Source organism: Leiobunum rupestre, chromosome 5, assembly GCF_980474605.1.
Source record: "Leiobunum rupestre chromosome 5, qqLeiRupe1.1.hap1, whole genome shotgun sequence".
NCBI lineage: Eukaryota > Metazoa > Arthropoda > Arachnida > Opiliones > Sclerosomatidae > Leiobunum > Leiobunum rupestre.
In genome coordinates, this window is record NC_143388.1 from 19534147 (window position 1) to 19536403 (window position 2257).

The window sequence follows — 2257 nt, forward strand, 5'->3', positions numbered from 1 at the left end:
CAATGGTGGGATCCACGTCAGGATAATCGGAGACCGAAACCGCCTTACAGAGCCACCGCGCTTGCTGTAAAAGCCGACGGTAGGTCCTGTCTATATTGCGAGAAGAACGATCATACGACAACGCAGTGCCGGAAACTTACGGTAGACGAGGAAAAAGCCCTACTCATCCAGAAAAAAACGTTGTTTAATCTGTCTGAGAGATCGCCATCAAGCGCGTGACTGTACTTCAAAATATCGTACCTGTAAAAACTGCAATAACCGATATCATACTAGTATTTGTGATCAACGCGGAAACTGAAACGACAACGTGGCTGCGGAAAACTCGAACGGAGTCCCTCAAATGGCAGCCGCAGTTCCGAAGAGCCAAACGGGAGCCGTTTTTCTCCAGACCACCTTAGCCATAACAACACGTCCCGTTGGTCAACAACCGAAGCCAGTCTGGTGTCTCCTTGACGACGGGAGTCACGTGACGTTTATCAAAGAGAAGTTATCACCAGAGCTTGGTCTACAAGTTTTATGCGAAGAGGTCCTAGAAACAAATAGTTTCGGAAATTGCCATAATCCCGAGAAGATCGTAATCGTCGACGCTTACGAGACGGCAGAAATCTGCGGGTCCGTCTTCGCTGCACCGGGCGACGACCTTGCCAAAGAATTCACGAAACGAAAACTACTGATGGCTGACGTCACCGAATTCGAAATCGGAAATGGAGATCCAAGAGCAGTCAACATACTTATTGGTGCCGATTATCTGTGGGCCGTTACCCTGAGTGAAAAAAATGAACGTTTCAGTCGTACTCTAATTGCCGTGGAAACAATCTTCGGGTGGACCCTCCAAGGCCCCGTTACGACCGCATCACGCAACGTGGGAGCCGTCGCCGTATCATTAGTACACAGCAATACACGAGCGTTCGAAGAAAAAGATGAAGTTCTCTCAACCCAGCTTCGCAGTTTCTGGAATTTGGAATCGATCGTAGTATACGAAAACGATCAAGACACCGAATCTGGTAAACAAATTTTGAACAAATTTGCGCAAACTACAATTTTTGAAGACGGTCGCTACACTGTCGGTTTACCGTTCAAGACGAACAATTTTAATTTGGGAGACAACTACGCTGTCGCATCCAAACGCACATCAAACCTGCTTTTCAAACTTCACAAGGATCCAGCTATTTTCAACGAATACAACGCCATCATCAAGGATCAAATAATCACGGGAATCGGCGAAAGGGTCGATCCAGCTCTGAAAACAGGAAAAGTACTCTACTAATTACCACATCGCCCCGTGATACGAAAATCCAGCACGTCAACGTGAACTCGTATCGTTTACGACGCATCTTCACACGCAACCGGAGTGTCAAGCCTCAACTCCTGCCTCGAAGCCGGCCCCAAACTAAACCCTGAACTGTTTGACATTTTACTTCGTTTTCGAGGACGAAAAATCACTTTCACCAGTGATATCACAAAAGCTTTTCTGCAAATCGGAATCCACGAAGAAGGTCGGGATGCTTTGCGATTTCTCTGGGTAGATGTTCATAAACCCTACGGGAGTTGCACGTTTCAAACCTACCGGATGACACGTGTTCCATTCGGCGCCACTTCCAGCCCTTTTCTCCTGGCCGCCACGATCCGCCTTCATGCTAAGAAGAACCAAGAGGTCAACCCCAGAGTGAGTAAATTGATCGACGACTCATTCTACGTCGACGATTTAATCTCCGGCGCCAATTCAGACGAAGAAGCCCTGAAAATAGTTTCCGAATTAGATGAAATCATGCAACACGCTGGCATGACGCTAACACATTCCCCGCCGTAACATGACCGCAAATGGAGATGCGTTGTTTCTCCAAAAACATCAACTTGACGTTCAAGAAGCATTTAAAAATGTACAAACCGTTGACTCTTCAATAATATGTATCGCCTTATGCTGTTCACTTTCTTAGGTAATTTTAAAACTTGATTATTGAAATGTCAAGTTTAATTTATTTTATCATAATTGCGTTTTAACTGTACTTTATAAAATATATAGGGTTTCAGTTTGTAGATATTTTGTATCTAGTATGGAGATTTTTAATTAAAATACTCGTGGGATATTTAATCCTAGAATATTCTTACCACTTTTGTGTAAGGTAGATTTATTTTGAATGTTGAAAAAGAAAATACATTTTGTCAAAATTTAAAATTTTCTCCAGTTATCCACTTATCTCAAATTTATGTAGCTCTAACAATAAAGTTTAAAAAATCGATAAATATTATCACAATT

General features: G+C 43.3%; 1 protein-coding gene across 1 annotated transcript; it reads left to right on the top strand.

Annotated features, from left to right (window-relative positions):
* Positions 1-340: 340 nt before the first annotated feature.
* On the top strand, positions 341-1267 carry LOC149943733 (uncharacterized). Its single transcript, XM_090176173.1, has one exon. The coding sequence runs from the start codon at positions 341-343 to the stop codon at positions 1265-1267; it is 927 nt and encodes a 308-aa protein (XP_090032299.1).
* The last annotated feature ends 990 nt before the right edge of the window (positions 1268-2257 follow it).